Genomic DNA, 21002 nt, shown 5'->3' with positions numbered 1-21002 from the left:
TGTTATCCAGAGATTGGAGGAATATGAATAGGAGTAACTGAAGGAGGGTTGAACTGATTTGGAGTAGGATTTGTTGGGAAATTGGGAGAAAATGAACCGAAAATGAACTGATACGAGGTGGGGCAAAATTTAAAAGCATACCTGGGGTGATTTGGACATGAAATTACTTGGCTTGCCTTCTGTGACATTTAAAGGCTCAGCCTGCATCCATGCATATAAATTAGCACTTGCATGTTTTATGCATTTCCCCCTCCCCTCATGGGTTCATGCCCTTTTTTAAAAAAATGACCTAATAATGTTCCTGCTCCCCACGCCAAGGTGCCACCAAGACGCAGTCCTCCTCCCGCTGCACAGAGATGTCTACATTTTTTGCAAGCTAGTAAATCTGCCTCCATGCCCACATGTCACAAGGAAGAGCTCACTGCTATTATGGACTGCCCTAGAACATTTCCCATAACATTTCACAGCATGGGTTACACTGAACTGCAATTCGTGAAGCTGGAATTGAGGGAATTCTTGGTGGAACCCAATCATGGGAGTTGCTGCTCTCAGCTACACTCCGAACAATGCTTGCACAAAGAGGAACAGATAATGTGAGAGCTGTTCTATGGCCTGTTTATAGGGTTAGCAAAATCAAAGTGAGATTATACCACCTGGAGCTGAAGGTAGTGGGGATTCCATGTTTGAATGTTGTGTACATAACAGATTAATCTTTTCACATAGGAAAACACCACATTTTGGGTGTTTATGTGAAAAATAGACTTCACCCATTTGCCTATCACGCTACCACCCTATTTGCAGGAAAGTTTTGTTTTTTAAAAATGCATTGGAATTTAAGAGGAATGGCTGTAGCTCAGTGGTAGAGGATTTGCTTTTCATGTAGAGGCCTCGGGTTCAATTCCTGGTATCTCTGAGTAGGGCTGGCGATGCCCCCTGCCTGAAAACCTGGACAGCCCCTGACAGTCAGTGTGGACAGTACTCAGCTGGATGGACCAACAATCTAACTCTACAAGGCAACTCCCTATGATCCTCCCTAAACATGCAACCCTGTACTTACTGCTTAAAGTAGCACTCTCTAGGGAAAACATCAGCACTGAATTCTGTGGATTGTATAAAGCGTTCCCTAGATATGCAGAATGATGTGGGAGTGTGTGTTCACAATGTTTCGGGGCTGTGCCACTTGATGCTATGGTGGTGGTGATGATGAAAGCTTATGAATGCTTTGCACTTTTAAAAAAATCCCTCTGTACAGAAAACTAGCACATCAGAGAGAAAAGGTTTTGCATGCAGCTCCTCACCTGCAGTCTAAAGTAGCACAGTCCAGAATCCCCCCATACCTTTCCCTTGAATGGCTCTCACAGGCAGGCACCCTTTTACTGTCATGCTAATCCCCACACCTGTCATCTGCTACACTTACACAGAGCACAATCATTTCCCCTCCTGATACTCATCTCACACCAGGCAGGCAGCCAGAGTTTCCAGCTTCTCCCAAACTGAGAATATAGATAACATTCCCCTGTTATGTGGTGAGTAAACAAACAAACAAACTCTCTTTCAGCAGTAAGGACATTAAAAAGGACCCCAAGTCCAGAGTGGTGAAGTCCCAATCTGTATGGAGCGGTGCCCTTTGGATTGTGTAACGGATCCTACTCCAAAAGCTTAGCTAACCCAAGGGTCAACTCAGCCCTTAGGGCTACTGTTGTTTGTGACAGAAAAGACTGCCAGCCTTTACTTTAAATGTCACAGTATTTGAAGGGACTGAATTATTTATTTAATGAGGCAACATTATTCTTTTGAAGCAAATAAAAGAATTGGAGGAAACCCACCTACCCCCACAGGGCAGTCTGAGACAAACACAGCAGGGTGCATTTTCCTTTTCCCTTTACCTAATGTAAAGTTTAACCACTCCTTTGGTTACTGCATTGATCCAACTGGTTTAGAATAAATAGTAATAGACAGGGAAAGTAGTGATGCCTTTAAACAAGCACGTGCGGGCAAAGGTTGGCAAATTCAGGTTTGAACAGTTCAATGGCTGTTCCAGTTGTGTGTGCGTCAAGCCAGTCCGCCTCAAAATGAACTGTGTATTTTGCAGAAAAGTCTTACAATAAAACTGCAGTTCTCATAAGACTAGCTGTATCTCAAACAACGAAAAATGTATTAGCATACTAATATAAACCAGGTAATCAATAGGGTAAACCAGACAGTCAACAAAGGGGATAAAATGGGACATTAACCCTCCTTTGTATCCTTTCCTTCCAATACAAGGAATCAGACAAAACTGAAATCTACAAATAATGCCGCTCCACATTAGTGCTTCTAGGCTGGGTGGATAGGGAAATGATGTGCAGCATAATTATGAATATTACACACCCTTGTACATTTTGTATGCAACTGAAAAACATCCAGTGTTCTTTAACTTAGTAAGATGTCCTTCCTTCCTTCCTTCCCTCTCATGAGCCCTTTCCTCTTTCTCATTCAAGGAGCACTCTGGGTGCCTTAATTAACATAAACTGAAGCACTCTTTAGGACAGGAATGGGGCTCTCCAACCTGGGAGCCAAATGCAGCCTTTTAAACTACTCTATCTGGTCCTTCTCAAGGCCACACCTTCTCCTAAGCCAGACCCCTCACCAACCATACTTCCTACCTCGTGTTACTGCTTGGCTGGAATGTCATTTGTTGCTTGCTTCATCCATGTTTTCCTTTGGTCCCACCCACCACTGGTATGTGGCCTCAGCAAGATCTCCCAGATGGGAATGTGGCACCTGAGCTGAAAAGGTTGCCCCACTCTCAGTGTAGGCTTCTAATTCTTCTTTGCAGAACATTCAAATTCTTAAAATTTATAAAAGAAGCAGAATGCTCATGCTATGTCAGGTTCCTGCTAACAGAGGTGGCTGGCAGTAGCCAGTATGGGCCGCATAATCAACCCTGCTAGCTTCTTCTAGTCTTCACAGTAAGGAGACACTCCCACTTTCCAGGCAATAGTCTCAAAGTCCCGAGTGTGTTTAACACTCCTGAACCAACAGCCTAGGAACTCCTGGGCACGCAGCCTAGGGCACTGGCCTGCAACTGGTGGGTCACGACCCACTATTGAGTCACAGCCTGATCTAAGATGAGCTGTAGCAACAGCACTACCAAACCAAAAATATGTGGTTAAAATAAAAGGATCCCCAAATGCCTGGTGGGTCCAGGTCTGAAAAAGTTAGAGCAGCCTTGTAAATAAGCTCACAAACCTTACTAACCAGGAAAGAACAAAAGTCTTGCTACAACACACCTATTTGGGCTAACCCTCTGGAAATTGTTAACCTGTGAAAAACTTTATTAGCAGGCCAGCTTTATCATTAGGCAGAGAAAGGCAGCTGCCTCAGGCTAGAGTTTTAAATATAACCTCTTCAAAATAACACTACCTTTCAGTGCCCCACCCTAAGGTTCACCTTAACAGAACAACACACACACCCAACACACCACCCACATAAAGCACTGATCAAGATTTGCCTTATCTCTGTCCTAAATGAGACTGAGACTAGGAGCTTACAGCATCGCCTCCAGATTCTGCATGGCAGCAAGCACACTGCAAAGCATTAAAGGAGAACGGTCAGGGTTCCTTGCAACCAGAGCACCAGTATGCCATTTGCCAGACAGTCAGCCATTAATCAGCCCAATCCTATGCACATTTGATTCAGAAGGAAGTTAGAAGGTCCCAAATTCAATCCCAGACATCTTCATTTAAAAGGTTCAGAGAGCAGGATATGAGGAAAGCCTCCCTCTGCTTGAGACACTGGAGAACCACTGGTAGCCAGTGTGGAAAATGCTAAACTTGAAGGATGGATAGTCTGAATTCTTCATATGCTCATGTTCCCCCTTTGGACCATGATACTGCACTAGCTCATTCTTGTACATTACAAAAGGACTGCAGAGCCACCTTGGTATCCTAGCATGGGGAAAAGATTGAGAGATCCGCGACACAATCTTCACCATACATTTAAAGCACTCTTATACCAATAATGTTGGAAAATTGTAGCTTGTTAAGGGTGCTGAGAGTTGTTCCCTCACAGAGATGCCATTATTACAATGCCCTGCCTGGCCACTCTGGGAAAACTCTCAGCACCCTTAACAAACTACAGCTCCTAGAATGTTTGTCGGAAGCCATGACTGTTAATGTGGTATAAGAGAAATATAATATACAGATGTGGCCCTGGTCTGCAGGTACAGTAGAATGAGAATCCTGAACTGGCAGAGAGGACTGTGCCACTTAAAGCACTACCTACCTTCATATAGGAACAGCACAAAAACTCCTGGTAGGTCAAAGGGAAGCAAGGCTCTGCAGAGGATTACCGTTTTATATTGTTCTACTTGCGAAAAGTTTCCCCCCGCCACATTGCAAGGTGGGAGAATTCAGAAGTGCATTCTGCCTGCAGTTGAAAGTGGTGTAAGTCCAGGACCAGCAGCCCAATACATTTTCCTGCCTGAGGTAAAGGGCAAGATAGCACCCCCTCATTCTTCATAAGAAGCCAACTAGATTTGCTGTCGGATTTTTCTTCAACACTGACAATGCCATCCAGTGAACCAGCAGGCAGCAGGCTATGATTATTCTTATAATAATAATTATTAGTCACCCTTCACTCTAAGATTCCAGGGCAAAACAAAAACACAATATTAAAAACAGTTTATAACAACTTACAATCAAAGGTGGGTCTTAAAAAGTATACCACTCAAGTGTTGAAAGACAGCATAAAGAGATGCTTCACTGAAAGCTGTATAATGAAGATACCAGAAGTACCTCTATGCTGAGGGAGTTCCACAACTTAGAGGCTGCCACAGATAATTCCCTATCCTGGGTCACTGCTACCCCCAAACTTCTGGAGGCAGTGGAGCAACCAAGATGGAGCAAACAAGTGGAGCAAGCCAATCTTAACACCCAAGATGGTTCTGTAGGGGAGGAGTCAGACTTCCCTTGGTCACTCTCTAACATAGCCCATCTTTCCATCTCATGCCTCTACCACTGCATACGCCCTAGGGAGGTCACTTGGGTGCTGCTAACACAGCTGTTTGACTTCACCCTCAGAAGTGCACTCCATTGTCTCTAGAGACAGACAGATGCCAACAACAACTACTTGCATGTGCAGACCAGATGCCTGATGGAGATGCCTGATCATTTGACCAAGGACATATTTAGAACCATTCCACAGGCTTTCAGAACAACACCTTTCTATAACAAAGTAAAAAATGCAGGGGCTGGCACCCTACCAATCCTGGTTTGCGGGACCATTCCTAGGTGACAAGCCAAGCCACACCATGACAGACAAGAACACAAGTTCACAGTCTCAAGAGCAAATGTGGGTTACTAAGTTTAGAATGTTTGACTAAGGTCCGAAACGGAGGTATAAATCCCCATTCAGCCATGAAATTCACTGGGTCATCTTGGGTAATCTTGGGCAATTCTCACCATCTCACAAATTAACCCACCTAACATGGTTGTTGTGAGGCTAAAATGGGCTATCCTGATCCCTTTAGTTGAAGAGCAGGATAAAAGTGTCGCACATAAATACCCAGGACACAATTTCATTAATTTGGATGAATCACCGAGCCCTACTCAGCCTGGCTCACCCTCCTCACAAAGCTGTAAAAGCTTGCATTTGCATTCCTATGATAGAAAATGAATTCTAAATATATGGATTGAGAGTTATGTGGGTTCCTTGCCTTAGATGTTAAAACATTACCACTTTGGGGTGGGTGGGGAACCCTCCAGTGTGTTTAGACTGCTAACCTGCTGCTTCGGAGATTTGCAATCCAATCCCCCTCCCCACTTTCCACCTGCCTTTCTATTTACATCAGATCTTACCACACAGCTGTTTCAGGAAAGCATTAAATAAACTCTATGCAAGTCAGGCCTGGAAGCCTCAATTATTCATACCTTTGGAGCAAAGCTGGAAGTTGTCCTTAAAAATAGTTTGAGCCAGAAGTTTTGAGATTTCTTCTTTTTAAACACCCTTCTAAGGACCAGATGCAAATCCACAAGGATGCTATTCCTCAAGGGGGCAAAGTTACAACAACCTTGGTGTGGCAAGCTAAGATCAATGCAGTGCATTAATGCCTCAACCTCAGGGCAGAATGAATAAAATCCCCTCCAGGATTCTTAATGTTCAGACTCTTCCTGCTCTGCTTAAAGAGAATAACTCAATCGTGTCACGACAACTGGAAGTCTGCTTGTGGGCATGTTCAACCGAGGATCGGGAAAAGCAATCCTCTCTCTTCCTTCCCGCCCCCCCCCCCCGCCCTCCTTCAACTCTTTTCCAACCGGGGAAAGAAAGAAGGAAGGAAGTACCTAACCATTAGCTGCAGGTCTCCGACGTAACATATAAAGCTACACATTGATCGGCCCAATGATGCGGGTTGGGTTACTTTTTAATTGCAGGAAAGAGCTTTTTCTGCAATAGTTTCCAGGAGAGGCGAGCAACCGCTTTCATTGGGCCAAATGACAACGATAAAGAAACTTATACATACATTCAAAGAGAATCCGACCCGCTTCTTCACAGATTATGTGTCAGTGACTTCTGCATGAAAGGGGCGGGAGGGGCGCTTGACACACTGCTACCCGCTCCCCAACTCACAGCAGCCCCACGACCCAACCCCAGCCTGCAAATAAGAGAGCTGGAACACGCGCGCTCTCGGTCCTTTGCGCGGAGGCGCAACGAGGCGACAGGCGCAGACGCCACTCCTTTGCAGGCAATCCTGGAAAAAAGTCACCAGGAGACCTTCGCCCTCCGAGGGAAGGCAGGCAGGCGATGCCCCACCGCCGCCTTCTTCGACTCACCTAGTGCCCCCCTCCCTCCCTCCCTTCTCCGGAGCCCCACCGCCGCCACCTCTCACCTCCGCGTCCAGCTCCATGTCCACCAGCTCCATGTCGGGCCAAGGTTCCGCTCCCAGCTGGGCAAGCGGCATTGCGGCTGCTTCCTCGGAGCCCCGAGAAATGCTGCAAGTCCGGCTAATAGGGGATCTCGATCTCTCCTTCCTCCGCTTCCAGCCGCGCTTCAGGCTTCTTTCCGCGCGCTGCGGCGGAGCTGTGAGTGGGGCGGTCAGGCGCTGCGCTCCACCACTGCCGCCCTTCGCCTCTCGGCGCTGCGGGCTACTCGGGCGCCCGAAGACTTTCTGCGCCGCCGCTTATTTCCCTTGCTCCACCAGCACACTCAGCGTCGGGCTCCGCTCTCCCCGGGAAGGAGGAGCTGAATGCCGGCCCCTGGCGCCTTATTGGCTGCTCGGCCTAGCGGGGAAGGAGAGGGTGGCTCCTCCTCGACTCCGGCTGATTCTCCGGCCCAGCCCGGGGCCCGCACGCTCCGGGGAAGGGCGGAGAGGAGCAAGAAAGCCCACCTCCTCGCAGCTGCTCCAGGTAGTAGTACCTCGCTTGCCCGCAGTTCCTCCTCCAAATGCTCCCGCCGTCGTAAATTCCCGATTAAGTCATCCCTCCGCAATCGCGGCCGCCGCTCTGGCGTCTTCATCCTGCTGCGCGCGATCCTAAGCATGCTTGGTAGAAAGTCTGTTGCCTGCCTCCTGCCCGCCAATCCACATTAGATATCATGGGACTTACTTCCGTATAAAAGGGCCAAGGAGTGCGCTGTTAGTGGCAGTTCGATCCTAGCTAAACCATGTTTACAGGAAAGCAAGTCCTGCTGAATTCGGGGGTGGGGGGAGACACTGGGTGTTACTCTCAAGTAAGGAATCTCAGCTTGAGAATCGCGTAGGTCTGATAACCGCGTAGAACCAATTACCAGCATTCATTCCCTGTTAACTACCACGTTTTTTAATGACTGACATGCATTAGCCTGCAGTCCTGTACAGATTTACCTGAGAAGTCATTCACATGGGACTTTTAAATAGACATGAATAGGATTGCACTGTTCCTGTAGGGCAGCCTTTCTAGCACACTACTGCAGCTGGAGTTTATGAGCGCTGCAGTCCAAAGCACCTGGAGGGCACCAGGTTGGGGAAGGCAGATGTAGAGCTAGGAGAGTGGGGAGGAACCTCTTACAGCTTGAAGGCCACATGACAATGGGTGTGTGTGGCCAGTGGCAAAAGTGGACAAAATGAATGCAAATTTTACTTTTGTGCAGTAGGCCAGTTTCTACAAACACTCCTCTCTCTCCTCTATCCAGACAAGAAATAGGCATTATCAGAAATCAAAGAGACATTCTGGCCAGGTGAAAACACTCAATGAGAATGCAAAACAGGGCTAGTGATGGGTGTGGCTTCAGAGAGGGTGCAGCCTGTGAAGAGTCCCAAGAGGCCTGGCAGACCACATTGGGGTCCTGGGACCTGAGGTTCCCCATTATTGGGCTAGGATCAAGTAAAACAGGATCTGAATCCCTGCTCAGTCATGAAGCTCACTGAGTGATCATGGGCCAATCAGTGTATCTCATCATAACCTGCCTCAGAGGGTTATTGTAAAAATGAAATGAGAACAGCCATGAATCCTACCTGGCTGAATGTTCTTGAACCCTGATAATACCTCATTGCTTGCTATCCAGCCTCAGGAATGTCCCCAGAATGCCATATTTGCCCTGCTGCATGCCCTCCTTGTGGTTTTGCCTGGCTGAATGTGTTTTTTGAATTGTGCAGGTGCTTCATTGCTTACCCCCCCCTCTCTGCATGTGTATAAATCATCAACTTTTGCATGGCTGCAGTGTAGCCTACAGTACAAAGGTAGGAGTCACATCCTTGTTCTGACCACCACTGGCATGTGGATCCTGAAAGGTGTCATACAAGAATATGTGGGTCTCAGGCTGAAAAAGGGTTCACTAACCCTAAGTACCCCCCCCCCCGGTTTTCCTCAGAAATCCTAACACAGGGGTGGGGTGGGCTGTTAATCCTCTTTGACTTGATGGCCACACACACCCTTGGCCAACTATCTGGAGCATGCACACCAGTAGCAAATGAGACCATCCCACTTTCTCACACACATACACCCTCCGTAGCAGATGCATGAAGATCAGTTCAAGATGGCAGTTTTTGCCCCTCCCCCCCCCCACCATTCATCACTTTAACAGTCTGATGACCATAGGTGAAATTTGCATTCCCATCAGGGTGCTGGGTTTGGCAGAGGTGCTTAAACCTCTTTGTCCATCAAAGCAGTGCATCTAATTTATTTGTGTATTCTTTTTGCTGTCGCCACCAAACCTGGTGGGAACTTTGGGGGCTATTAAGAATATGCTTGGGAGGTGGCAGAAGTTAGCCACCCATGCACTAAGGACTAGAAGCATGACAGGTCTTGTGGAAGGGGTTACCCTGTATCTAGCCATATTATTGCAGTCACATGTTTGCTTTCCCAAGTCATCATGAAACTGAATGACCACCACTGCCTTTGCGCACCAAGCAGACTTTATATGAAAAGTATTTCCCACAACTTAGGGCCCTTCAGATTCTTGGAATGTGAAATGCTGACTTATTTTTAAAGAGGTATGCCATGCCAAAGCTTTGCAAGGCCTGGACCTTCATCAATATTTCTAGCCAACAGAAGTGGCCAAAATCTCTTTGGTTTGGTTATTCAATTGCTAGGAAATCTCTGACCCAGAGGTCAGGACTGCCCACTGTAAATGTGGGAAATGTGTTAAAAATAAAACAGCTTCCTTTTTATTTATTCAAAAGTCACCAGATAGGTAGGTGCACAGTAACCAGAAAGAATTGCACCACTGCGATGTCAAGGTCACAGTGGGAGGTTAATGGCCAACATCCACAGGGATCATGTGTGCAGCATGGCAAAGCATGCCCAATACAATTTAAAAACTGGAGGAAAATCTCTGCTGTTCCTTCTTCGCCCCCTCATTAATAGACTTGCCGCAAGTATTTCATCCCAAGGAAATTGGCATATTGACAGCATACCTGACAACGGTAATGGGAAATTAAAATATCAGTAGTTTTAAATATCTTAATTTAAATTGCAAGTGAAGTATGACACCTTTGTTCTGGCACATCAGAACAGCATTGGTGCCATCAGAGCAGGACTTAGGGGCAGAAGACTAGGGCCCCACTCAGCAGAATGAGCTGGAGCCCCCCCCCAAAATGTTGCAGGGCTGGCTTATCACAGTTCTGAAGCAATACAGACATTACCCTCTGAAAAGCCTCCCCACCACAACCACTAATAGTATTAAATCTGTAAGTCTAATATTATGTAACTGCATCACTTCTGAACAGTGCCAGAAGGACCAAGCAAAAGGGCAATGCATTTACACTATAGTATTATACAAAAATGGAAATAATCCAATTGTTAAGTTACCTGTGGTGACTACTCAGGATCAGTTCCAGGGAATCAGGTAGGAAACCTTGGCAGATCAGAATAGAATTTGTGCCTTTCCTCTTGCAAGTAGTGAGTAGCAAATAGCCACTGCACTTACATACGTGCAAGTTTTACGTAGAGGAGTTGAGGTCTACAAAAGAAAGAGGAGGGGGAGAGAAGCAACATTGTGGAGTGTTCCTGTTCAAGATTCCAGCTAGCCATGCCCTTTCCCACAGTACTCCATGCCATTCCCCTAAGGCCATCCATCTCTCCCCCTCAACAGATGCTTGCTGTTGTCTGCCCACTGAGCATTCAGGCCTCCTTAGGCTGTCTCTGGAACGCTCCCACTGCTTCTTTTTCTCAAGTGTTTTTGTACTTCTGCAAACCTTGAGGTTCTCCTAAGCCTGCCAATCCCTCTCTCTTGTGCATGGATGGTGTTGTGTTGGTTACGTAAGAATTACCATATTTTTTGCTCTATAACACGCACCCGACCATAACACGCACGTAGTTTTTAGAGGAGGAAAATCTGTAGACATGCCACCCATGGGCATTCCCTCCATAACACGCACAGACATTTCCCCTTACTTTTTAGGAGGAAAAAAGTGAGTGTTATGGTGCAAAAAATACGGTAGCTCTTCAGAGAGTGAGTTGTCACAGATTGTGCTGCGTTTCATTTATTGCTATTTGGCCCCACTTTCTTCTTCATATCAATGTGTATCTGTGTATCTGTCTGCTAACTAAGGATAACACTTCATGCACCTGGCAAAGTTGGCGCTAGTCCACCAAAGCTTCTGTTCATCTTTAAGGTGTCGCAAAATACTTTGATGTGTTTGCTGTAACAGACTATCCCCTCTCAAAGCAACCTGTTACTGTGAGCTTTGCAGGTTACAAATGTTTTTCTCGTGTTTCCATTGTTGCTTTTGAATGTGTAAAATACTGATAGGAGCAGAACGATGCCAGTTTGGATAGCTACATCATGACATGCAGAGAAAAGAGGAATAATGCTGCCAGGGGGTGCCTTTTCAGTAGCACCTTCCCTGTAATGAAATGATGATATGCAATGAACCTCTTGTAGAGCTTGTGTTTGCTTTTCATGGAGACGAAAATGAACCAGCTACAGCAATAGCTAACAAAAAAAAAAAAGAAGAAGAAGAAGAGGGAACACAACAGGAACATTGCTGCCATTCACAGGCACGTCTGCTCCTTTGATGTGAACAGAAAGGAAAGAACGGCACTTGGAGACATCAATGAAAGCAATTTTTTAAAAATGAAAATAACAAGTGACACCAGCTGCTGCCTCTGGAGCAAAGTAAATGAAATTCCAGGATGGTATGACTTTAAACAAAAATGCAAAGAGTGAAGGGTCATATAAATCAGTATGCTTGGCAATGCCTTGTAAATTGTTGATGTGAAAATGACAGTTGATAAACTCATGGTGGAGAGTTAACAACAATCATTTCATCTCCTGCTTTTGAGTTCTCTTCCAATTTCCCACTCCTCTAGCATATACAGTCGTACCTCTACTTAAGTATCCCTCTGGATATAGAGTCTTTGGGTTACGCCCACAGAATGCATGTGCATGCACAGAAGCACTCAACCGCACCATGTGCAGAAGTGTGCCTCTATTTACGTAATTTCGGGGTGCAAACGGACCCCTGGAACGACTTAAGTTCATATCCGGAGGGTTCACTGTAAAGCAGATTGAAAAGAGAACAGGGGTTTGTGCACCTTTATTAGCTGTGTAGAAGAGTAGATTTCAGTGGTGTATCACCCCTGTAAGGCCTCATTGAGGTTGGATGAGAAATCACCCTCTTATGTAGTCTCCTATTTTTATCTTAAAACATTTCTCTTGCATAATGTAGTGATGATGTGTGTGATTATAAAGGAAGGAAGAAGTAACCTACCTACTTGTACATATTTCACCATTCAGAAAATCCTGAATGAGACACGTCAGCACTGTACAAAGAGCCCTGCTGGATCATACCAAAAGTCCATTTAAGTACAGCATCATACCACTCGCAGTGGCCAACCAGATTGCTTCCAGGAATACCACCACCTGGACAGGAATGCAGTAAAAGGTAAAGGTAAAGGTACCCCTGCCCGTGATTTCAGGAATGCAGTAGTCCTCTCCAAATGTTGACTGCCTCAGCAACTGGTGTTCAGTGCAGAGGTTCTCTGTTTAGCCATGGTGAATGTGATGGCCTGGCACAAAAGAGGATAGGACTCATGCACCTTTAATTAAAGTGTAGAAAAGGGAATTTCAATAGGTGGTGTTTGCCTGACAAGTAACACCTGCATTATCCTCTCTTCTACATAATTATTAAAGGTGCAGGAGCCCTGTCTTTTGCACCTGGAGAGCCTAAATTTGGTGGCTAATAGCCATAAAAAGACATAGGAACATAAGAACAGCCTGCTGAATCAGGCCAATAGCCCACCTAGTCCAGCATCCAGTTCTCAGTGACCAAACAGATGCCTAACATATCCCCCGTGATTCCCCCTTTAGTACTCAATACATCACATTCTAAAACAGGCTTCTTCAAACTTGGCCCTCCAGATGTTTTTGGCCTACAACTCCCATGATCCCTAGCTAGCAGGACCCAGTGGTCAGGGATGATGGGAATTGTAGTCTGAAAACATCTGGAGGGCTGAGTTTGAGGAAGCCTGTTCCAAAGCAAAGGCAGAGAACCCTTTTCAGTCCAAGGCCCACATTCCCTCATGAGCAACTTTCCAGGTACCACATGCCAGTAGTGGGTGAGGCCAAAGCCAGGAATAGGTAGGAACAAAAGCAAAAGTGGGCAGAACAAAAGATATGGCTATTACCTTTGTAGAGCAAGCTTTGTTGTTGGTGTCCATCTGTCTCAGAAGACAATGGAGGAGTATGCCTTTGGAGGTGAAGTCAAACCATTGGAGTTGCATTGCCTGCTGTAGCTGTAGAGACTGATATGGAGAGACATGTTTTGTTGCAGCTGGGGCAAATGAAGGCATCCAGTTGTGCTGATGCAGGTATACCATGGCAATTCTTCTTTCTATGCTTCTCCCAGCAGTCACTCCTCCCCTAGTCGCTGCTGTGGATACACGATCTGACTGATAGTCTCCAGGCACAGGAGCAGGCTACATTCCATTTACAAACATCTCTCAATCCAGGCAAGCCAGAGGTATTATCAGAGTTCAAGGACACATTCCAGCCAGGGAAACGGATTCAAGAAAGGAGTGGAGCAGAGCCTGGAGAGAAGGGCCTGACAGAGAGGATGGGAGGGCAGCATTATATATGTGGATCAGATATTTCTGTGCACTAAGAATTCCCAACTCTTATTCCTAAAGAAATGGGAAGATTGATTGGCTCTTACAATAGGGAGGCAGAGTTGGTGAGGCTGGCTTTGAAATGGCAAAACCTGACCAAGTTATACTTCCCAAACCACAAGTTTCTAAAGCAAGTGAAGTGTCACATTCACAGTCTCGGTATCAGAGGAGAGAGTCTAAGAAATTAAAGTGGCAATGCTGAACAAATGGCCTCTCTTCCTGGGGAGGGCAGTGTCAGTTTCCTAGCTCATTTTCCAGCCCTGATAATAATTACTGAAATCCTCTGAAACATTCAAAAATGCATTCCCAGATCTTTTTTATGTACGCCACAACGGCAGCAAGGATTCTACTAGCAAAGTATTGGAAGACACAAGAACTACCCACGCTGGAAGAATGGCAGGCGAAAGTGATTGACTTTATGGGACTGGCAGAAATGACCGGCAGAATCCGCGACCAGGAGAAAGAAACTGTGGAGGAAGATTGGAAGAAGTTTAAAGTATATCTTAAAAATCGCTATAAAATTGAGGAGTGTTAAAGTGTGAAGGGAAAGGAAGATGTATAATTACAGCTATATTTATTCTTTTTCATTTAATGTGATATTGAAAAGGAGAATAAGTTTAAATTTTAATTGGTTAAAAGAGTTGCTGAAAAATTGTGAAACTAGGATGCAAAAAGGGGAAGGTATGGGGAAGTCCGAGAAAAGAGGCTTATGAAAAGGAGGTTAAGAAAGTTTGATCTATGTTTTCTTTTTGTGTGTGTCTGTTGTTGTCTGTTGTTGTATGTATTGTTTAGTGTTGCTGTGTTGATAAAATTGGAAAATCAATAAAAAAATATTTTAAAAAAATGCATTCCCACTGCACGTGATTGATGCTATCAGCAAGCAATATTTAATGCCGGAAGTCATCCAACAATGGGGTTCTTGTTTATAGGCCCTTGGCATTTCACCACTGAAAATAGGTACGCCACTTTGACGAGCAAATAAGGTGCTTCCACAAGTGGAATAGCGCTCCTTTAATGTGTTTCATGTAATATATCACCTTTAAAATATCAGTTTCTCAGCAGAACCAGAGCAAAAGATGCCAGGAAAAGCACATGTTTACATTTGAATGATCAGGTCTGTAGGTCTTCTGAGGGAAGGAGCAAATACACGAAATTACTATTGCTTAGGATGTAGATTCTGCTCAGTCTACAAAAACTGTATTATTGGGATAATTATAAGCCCCAACTAAAACATGTTTGAATTTTCAGTACCATCTGAATAACCATCAAAAACATCCACTTGTTCTTCATGCTATATAAATTGCAGGAGTTGCAACCCCTGGATCCCATGGTATGGTCTGAAGGTACAGTGGTACCTCGGGTTACAGATGCTTCAGGTTAGAGACGCTTCAGGTTACAGGCTCTGCTAACCCAGAAATAGTACCTCGGGTTAAGAACTTTGCTTCAGGATGAGAACAGAAATCGCATGGCAGCGGGCGGCCCCATTAGCTAAAGTGGTATCTCAGGTTAAGAGCAGTTTCAGGTTAAGAACAGACCTCCAGAACGAATTAAGTTCTTAACCCAAGGTACCACTGTATGTGGGATCATCACCTGGCTGAAGCTAAGCAGATCTAAGCCCAGTAAGTGTCTGGATGGAAGAACTTCCAGAAACTACATATATGCCATCTTGGTCTCCACGATGGAAGAAAAGTGATATCTAAACATTAAGAAAAACAATAAATAGAATAATAGAATTCAGCTATCAAGGGCAGCATCTGGGGACAGATATTTTATCCTTTGAATTTCCATTTGGAGGGGAAGAAAAGTTGTCGTCCTGATTGCTGACCAAAACCTGGCGGGGGTGGGAATCGGTGCAAGAACTGGGAAAATAAAACCCTAAATTGCACACACAAAAGTGCCTTTTCCTGAGTCATACCAGGGATTTTCTCTATGCAGACTACATATTCTTCCACATACAGTCTACTCATGGTTACTCAAAAGTCAGTCGTAGGTTCAAATGGTACGGGCTCCCAGGAAATTCTATAAAAGACTTTAGTGAGTCTCTCATAAGTTGAAGCTTTACTTCCCAGGCCCTTTCCACCAACATCTACTCCTGTACTGGCATATGGTTCTGCCCAAATATTCTGAATTGTGGGAAAACTCAAGAGTTGCTTAATGAGAAAAATTAAAAATCTGTGTACGTAATTATTCTGGGTTTGGGGCACATTCCTTGTTGTCTTTCCACAACTTCATTTGTCCAGATGCAGAGTGAACAGTTCTCAGACTCTTAATATACATAAAAGGTAAAGGTACCCCTGCCCGTACGGGCCAGTCGTGTCCGACTCTAGGGTTGTGCGCCCATCTCACTTAAGAGGCCGGGGGCCAGTGCTGTCCGGAGATACTTTCGGGTCACGTGGCCAGCGTGATGAAGCTGCTCTGGCGAGCCAGCACCAGCACATCACACGGAAACGCCGTTTACCTTCCCGCTATAAAGCGGTACCTATTTATCTACTTGCACTTAAGGGTGCTTTCGAACTGCTAGGTGGGCAGGAGCTGGGACCAAACAACGGAAGCTCACCCCGCCATGGGGATTCGAACCGCCGACCATATGATCGGCAAGTCCTAGGCACTGAGGTTTTACCCACAGCGCCACCCGCATCCCTATTAATATACATACTCTCCTGCTAACAAATAACTGGTTCTTTTTTTCATTTTCCAATTCTATGGCACAGGCACGGCTGTACATGCGTACCAAAAACATTGCCATGGATCACATAATTCATCAGATGTACAAATCCTGTGCAAAGAATAAATTGTACAAAGCCAGCTGCAAAAACCCTTGTGGGAAACTGTTGTGCCTGATTTAAAAAAGAAAGGAAGTACAGTATGACATCGCCAGTGATGTCTCCAGCTTAAGGCAATCTATTCAGCAGCCTGAGGCTGCAGATTTAAACAGCACCAATTTATTTCTTGACCTGTCATAGATTCTGTGGTGCAGCTTCTTGCAGAAATTATTACACCAGAATCTACTACAACATGGTTATTTCAGAGAGGTTTGTTCCCGTTTCATAAGTTTTAATCCATTATTGAATCTCTTGCTTAAAATCATAGTCAGAGACAGAATCCTTGAAGTATGTGGTGGTTTCTTCTGTGCTAGAAAATGTTTTCAGCTGTGCAGTGGCGTAGCGTGGGTTGTCAGCACCCGGGGCAAGGCAAGTAATTTGCGCCCCCTAACCCGTGGATTTGCGCCCCCTAACCGTAACCCCCAGTTGTTGTGGCTGGTGCGGCCGGCCCCCCCTGCACCCCCCATGCTATGCCACTGCAGCTGTGTTTGATCCATGATTGCGTATCATTGGTAGCTTGTCCAAACAGCAGACCTGAAGGAGTGTCTCTACCCCCATCGCTCAGCCCGGACACTGAGGTCCTCCTTTGAGGGTCTCCTAGCTGTTACCTCACTGCGAGAAGTGAGGCAGAAGGCCTTCTCAGCAGTGGCACCCTCCCTGTGGAACACCCTCCCATCCCTCCCATCAGATGTCAAGGAGATAAAGAACTACACAACTTTTAGAAGACATCTGAAGGCAGCCCCGTAACAGAAAGTTTTTAATGTCTGACATTTTACTATGTTTTTATATGCACTGTAAGCTGCCCAGATGGGCGGGGTATAAATATTTATTTTATTATTATTAGTAGTAGTAGTAGTAGTAGTAGTAGTAGTATTTGTATACCACCACCCTCTGGACCACTCATAGATCACCCCAACATGTAATGCCAAACAAACAAATGCATGGATTGTTTTGATTCCCAAAGCATTTTGATATGTTAAATATTTATCAAAGAGGGAATCTTACTCATTCTTAAAACATGATAAGGCATGGCTCAGAAAACTCTTATAGCAGCTATCAACTCAAGAAGGTCATCTGAATCATGAGAATGAAAATGGTTGGCTAGGAGAGAGCATGAAAACCTCACTTTATTTACCATTCCAGGAGCTTCCTGATGATCCCATCCAATCCTTTGCACAACTGAAGGGCACCTACATGTTCTGATTGTTTGATATATATATATATTTTGTAAACCGACCCAGGAATATGAATGAAGGGCAAATGTTTAGCCTAAATAAATTAATAATATGACTCCACTCTTGCTCTCTTGCCTCTCCCTCCTACCTGACCCAGCTCCTGATCAGTGGTATAGTAGAGGGAGAATGCAGTTCCAGGTCTCAGGAGCAAAGACGTCATCTGCTGGAGCACCAGGGTAATTAACAGACCCCAAGGAGACTTTCAGGTTGCTGCTGTTGTTTTAATCATTGTAGTGGGTTACAAAAGAGGCCATCAGAAGACGAGACCAGTTTACTATTCCGCGACTGTCAGCTGCTTAATAAAGTTGGGTATTCGGATACAGTATTTAATGATTCTTCTCTTTAATGTGTGCATATAATGGATCAGTGCAGCTGCTTGCATCTTTGGACCATTCTTGGGGGATTGGTTAAGGGGCTGTTATGATGACCTCCTGGATGTCAGAGTTTTCTGTGACACCTCTGCTCTTGAGTAAGAGTTAGCCTGGTACTAATGTACCCTTTAAACAGTTTACAGAGGCATTAATGATACATGCAACCTAACATCAAATTCTTCCATTAGCAGACTTTAGACTGGTTTGGAGAATCACCTTCCGGGTGACTAGTAACAAGGCACATTAAGCTTCAGGCTTGGGTATCTCCCCCTCCTATAAGGTTCTGGAGGAGGCTCCCAAGGGCAGGTTGTTCAAACTGCCAGAGGGGAGTTTATCTAATTTTACTACAAGTTGTTCATTCCCCCTGCACCTAACCCTGCAAGTGTTTCCCTTGTTCCTTTGCCCTTTGCTCTCTTTGTGGCTAGCTTTTGGAACCTATCCTCTTTCTCTAGTCACATTTTTCTCTCCCCCTGCCCAGTTCAATGACTTGGCCTCCCCACCCCACCAGCAAAACCCCAATTTTGCAAATGTCCAGGACTCCAGTTCCTTCACTTGAGAGGTCCTAGCAGCCACGACATGTAGTAAGGGACCCCTCCAAGCTGTGCTCTGACTCATCCCTATCAGGTAACCAAGGTAGCTGCAACACTACATAAAGCTTTCAGTAAACTTGTTTCAACAAAGGCTAGAGCTGAAGTAAATCTTAATGAGTTCTTTCCTCCACTCCATCTTCCCCAAGCTCCACCCCTCTGGTCTGAAAACTGGATCTTAAAGGGCTAATCCCTTGGCCTGAGTACTTATTTGCTTTGATGTGGCCTTCTATCTGGAGCACTTGCTGTGGTGCCCTGCAGGTGTGGCAGTGTGGGAAGCACTCAATTCCTCAGGTGAGTCAGGCCCAGGGGATACTTCTGTGGGTGTCCTGTATCGGGCGCTAGACCACCAGCTCATTGGAATTACAACTGTAGGAACCCTTTACCTAATTGTTTATTATGTTGGCTGCCAATCAAGAGAAGTTGGTGGAGGTGTTGCTTAGCAACCAGTCAGAATGGCATGATCCTTGCTGAGGTAACTAATGTGCTAATTGGCTGTGCAGTTCTTAGGGAGTTTCCCCTCTGTATGTTTAGCTGAAACTCATGCTACTACCAGCAAGGCCTGAATTAAGAAAGACAAAACCTCTCTATTTCTCCTCATATCATGTACTATTTTCTTAAGTTTACCCAGTAAGGCATTATCACGTTCTTTTCTCTCTGGATTCTACCTGCATTGTTTTAAGTGACTCTGCTAACATAGCCTAGGTTCTATGGGCTCAGGACCACCAGCTTCAGGCTCTGTGGGCTCTGAATCAGTTAGCACCAGGAACCTGGTTCCCAGACAGTGGTTTAGCAGCCCCAGACGTGACTTGCTCTGAGATCAAGGCCAGCACCACGGCAGGCTGTGGCACCTGACTACATATTTAAAGCAAAGTTATGAGTGAATAGATTGGATCCAAGAGCTTTAAAAGAGAAGATAGGGGGAAAAATCACCCTTAAACCAGATCTGCCTTGCTTAAGCAATGCATTTGACAGGCAAGCCTGCAGTCCTAAGGGGCCACGGTGAGGTACCCAGAGTGTTTGGAGTTCTGTGCAGCTGGAATTTCAAATATGCTGGCCATCATCCACCATGCTCAGTTAGTGCCAGGAAGAGACAGGCAGCCTCTTTTCCTGTTTGAAATGTCAAGCACTCCGCAATGTTTGGAAATAAGTCGAGACCCTCATTGCTCATTTCTTTCCATCCAGGAAACGGGAAATTTGTGGTATAGGGAGGTGAGGGAAGGATGATGGTGAGATTGTAGCCATGGCAACCAGCAGAGATGACCTCTACTGCCTGGGCGCCTCTCATTTGATTGGCTAAGCTCTCAAGTGAGATGGGTCTCTTTCTGCTTTGTGGGTATATATTACCTCTGGCTCAGTTGCCATATTTTTGCAAGTTTCTATGACAAGTAAAAGCTCCTTCGAGCAGATTTATGGAGCTGAAGTAGAGAATTCTCAACGTAGGAAGATCAGACAGGATGTGGTTGGAAGGAACATTGTTTCTTGAGCCTGGTTAACCCTTTTAAAAGCTGCTTCGTGATTGTACCACTTGATTGGGCTTTGAACATGTGGGCATTCCAAGGGACATCTGTTTCTAGTCTTTTCCTACTCCCTGCACTAGTGGAATGTGCAAGCAGATACAAGGAATAAATCAAGTTAGGAATGCACAGCACCTAATTTGATGTTTGATAGGAATTATGATATATGATTGTGATGTTCCTGGGATCCTTTGAAAGGCTCTGTCATCAAGTTGTCCCTAAGATTAGTCTCTTCCATCAATCCAATTAAATCCAAACATTCCTTGGATACCAGCTGCCATCACCTACTGATTTGGAGAGAACAGTAGGAATCTCCCTTGGAAATCTGGCTTGGACCCAGTCCCACTTAAGAACAAAAGAAGAGCCCTGCTGGATCAGACCAATGACACGTTTAGTCTAGTGTCCTGTTCTCACAGTGGTCCTCCAGATGCCTATAGGAAGCCCACAAGCAGAACATGACTGAAATAGCCCTCTTTTCACTTGCAATTCTCAGCAACTCTTACTCAGAAGCATACTGCCTCTTGCAGTGGAAGGCAAGTATAGGCACTGAGGCTAGTCACTTCATACACTGGATGAGATATATCTGCTTTTGAAAACCCCCAGACCACAACACAGATCATTACATGTCAAATTCTATTTTGCTAATATAACTTTCCAGAGTTTAAATGTTTTATCCTAAAAAGACTACCTGTATCCCTAGCTGCTATCCTTACTCTGTTTACATATTTACTGACATCTCTCTCTAATCCCATTCCCCCCTGCCTGTCTCCAGCTGTCAGTTTGCCATTTTCCTAAATGACAATCTCTACCAGTCACTTCCTCCAGCTCTGTCCAACATTCTGCTCAGCCCTGTCAATCATTTGTAACACAATGTTTAAATTATCAAGTGGGGTGGATTACATTTG

General features: G+C 45.2%; 1 protein-coding gene across 2 annotated transcripts in view; it reads right to left on the bottom strand.

Moving 5' to 3' along the window:
• Positions 1–21002, bottom strand: part of RPS6KA1 (ribosomal protein S6 kinase A1) — a 113326-nt gene that overhangs the window by 75583 nt on the left and 16741 nt on the right. Inside the window, exons 2-4 of one of the 2 annotated variants that reach the window (XM_083750747.1) lie at positions 13086–13501; positions 10266–10416; positions 6869–7662 (exon numbers count right to left, since the gene is read on the bottom strand). In XM_083750747.1, the coding sequence (XP_083606873.1) occupies positions 6869–6940 (72 nt within the window). In that variant the 5' untranslated portion in view covers positions 6941–7662; positions 10266–10416; positions 13086–13501. Of the gene's footprint in view, positions 1–6868; positions 7663–10265; positions 10417–12169; positions 12231–13085; positions 13502–21002 lie in introns of those variants that run through there. The other variant, XM_083750748.1, reaches the window with a different exon arrangement.

Source organism: Podarcis gaigeae (genome assembly GCF_964106915.1).
Source record: "Podarcis gaigeae genome assembly, chromosome: 8".
Taxonomy (NCBI): Eukaryota; Metazoa; Chordata; class Lepidosauria; order Squamata; family Lacertidae; genus Podarcis; species Podarcis gaigeae.
This window is presented reverse-complemented; position numbering and strand designations above follow the sequence as displayed.